Source organism: Oratosquilla oratoria, chromosome 27 (assembly GCF_046742065.1).
Source record: "Oratosquilla oratoria isolate Oo_2021 chromosome 27, ASM4674206v1, whole genome shotgun sequence".
In the NCBI taxonomy this organism is placed as follows: Eukaryota; Metazoa; Arthropoda; class Malacostraca; order Stomatopoda; family Squillidae; genus Oratosquilla; species Oratosquilla oratoria.
Genome location: NC_134803.1, coordinates 31,552,657 through 31,555,156, shown reverse-complemented (window position 1 = coordinate 31,555,156; position 2,500 = coordinate 31,552,657). Strand labels below are relative to the sequence as shown.

Here is a 2,500-nt window from a genome sequence, read left to right as displayed (position 1 = left end):
CGATAATTTGACTCATATTGAAGAGGTTAAGGTGGTGGCATACCAGGCTAGTATGCTATTTAGTTTTGCTACTTCGTTTGAGTAGAAACGACATTGGTTACAATATTCTAGACTTCCGTAAGATCATCTCGACAATGTGTGTACATACGTATAGGTCTTCTCTTAACTTGTCATTCTACTTCTCACTATATAACGCAAGAGTGATTTGACATTTGTAAAACTTAAAAACAAAAGATCGTAACCGAAGTCGTTTCTCATTAAACAAAGTAGCAAAAGCAAATAGCATGCTAGCGAGAAATGCCTACTGTGCCGCCACCTTTAGTTATTTACTTCGCTGCTGACGAACATATTCAATACATAGACACAAAAAGACAAGTAAAATTATGTTAAATTTCTGCACAAAATAGAAATTGATAAATGAAAAATATACATTCCTCTCGTGTATACATGTGGACAGCCGAGTACTGAATACTACAAAATTTATCTAAAATTTTTATGTTTGATATATTTACCTCTCATCGTGCAAAAACTGATCTCAGGTGGGTAAAGGTACATCCTTGCTGAGAATCATAGAATTATATTATATCCCTTGAATCTTGTGTACTAACTTCACAGGCATCAGCCCTAGTGCAGCCAACGTGCTGGTGGATTACGAGCGGATGACTGGGCATCAGGTGGTTGGAGTGGGACTCGATGCTCCCTCACTTGACCACGGACTCGCCCTAGACTTCCCTACTCACCAGGAACTCGCCCAGGCCAACATCTATGGTCTCGAAAATGTTGGGAATTTGGAGGTAGGCCTGATTTTTTTTCCAGGGTTGTCACCCGCCCGGATGATCTTGCGGCGGTTCGGAAGAGTTTACACGTGGAATCAGAAGGTGGTGTCTACATGATCTCATTGTTAGGAGGGGCAGTGCCTAGAGGAGATGAGGATAGGAGGGCACCTCTCGATCTTAAGCGGCGCCAAGGTCGGCCTTCAGGCCTCGGAAAGGGAGACGGTAAAGTTTGCAGCACTCGTTTGTCTCTCCCCGAGTGTAACACTTGCCATCCACAGTGAAACCCAAATCCTATGAACACATATTCCGCCTTCAACCAAAAGGCAGGTTGATGGCCTCGTACCACAGTACCACAGTCAGAGCCCTTACATGTCTAAGTGCCGGCCCCCGGGGCAAAGTTCTCAGTAACGCCCCCCCCCCCTCTCCTGTCACCACTTCCCATCTCCACCATCCCTTACAGCCTGATTTAGCTATTGGCTTGCGAAATAATTAAATGGATTTTAAAAATTGTATTTAATGTCCCCATTGCAGAAAGGATAAGGGAAAAATATTTCATAGTCTGTTGATTCTAACGCAAAATTCGTATATTACGGTAAAATATTCAGGGCTCAGTTGATCTCTTTTTTATTATAATAATTTTGTCAACATTGTGGGCGGTATGTTCAGACTAGAATTGCCGCCCTCCCCCCAAGTGTGCCTCCCTAGGGCATATGTTCTTCCCCCCCCCCCACCTCATGTGAGGGCCCTGACCACAGTGCTGATTTCGAAGTATCAAATTTGCTGCTATGGCCGGCCCTGACCATCAATCTGATGGTTTGTTTAGTTGTTTATTTGGGAATTTACGTTTTCTCTTATTGTTGCTGATGCAGAAATCATAGGAAACGAGAGCGATTACAAAGGGCTAACTTGAACATACTCAAACTCAGTCTCTCCACAGATGCAAATTCAAACAAGCATCCACACAAGTGTGGCTCGGTGTTCCCTTAAAATAGGATATATCATATATAGTGATGTTGAGAGATCAAAAGATGACATAATTTTAAGATAAAAATATCACAAATATTGTAAAACCACTCAGTTTCTTGAAATTCTCATTTTGAAAAAATACACATCATCGACAGGTGGGAAAATATCTAGAAGAAGTATGCTACAGAGCTTCCTATTGGAGGAAAAACTATAGGGTATAGGTTGACTCTTGCAAAGTTTATTTATATAGAAAGAGACGAAAGTTTTTAGAAGTCTGTGCGTTCATTTTCCAAGGAGGAAGGTACACAGAAAACTAGTGATCATGAAGATAGCTGTTAGGTGATTCATGTAATTAATCATAAAAGAGAAATATGTCTGTATTAAGTAGTTATAATGATTCACATTATTAACAGATTATGAGAGTACAATCATTAAATGGAATAGAATTCTAGCATAGGGGATGGAAGGTAATAAATTCAAAGTTTCATTTTCCAGATAGTTTAATACCTAAACAGTTTTCTTTAATATATATTAGTTGGCACATTTGTTTATTTCTTTATTTTTTCTACATTGTTACCTATTGCAATAAGAATATTCATTATATTTTTTGTGTGTGAACCAGTGGTACACGAACCTTTTGTTTTATTTTGTATATTTTTTAATCTTTGGTTACACTTAGTTGTAAATAAGAACATATGTAAAATAATATTTGCCATTATAAGGCAGCAACATTGTTCAATATATATATATATATATAT

General features: G+C 38.8%; 1 protein-coding gene across 1 annotated transcript in view; it reads left to right on the top strand.

Moving 5' to 3' along the window:
* Window positions 1-2,500, top strand: part of LOC143039943 (isatin hydrolase-like) — a 25,806-nt gene that overhangs the window by 20,570 nt on the left and 2,736 nt on the right. Inside the window, exon 4 of the mRNA XM_076210404.1 lies at window positions 616-794. Coding sequence (XP_076066519.1) covers window positions 616-794 — 179 coding nt within the window. The remainder of the gene's footprint in view (window positions 1-615; window positions 795-2,500) is intronic.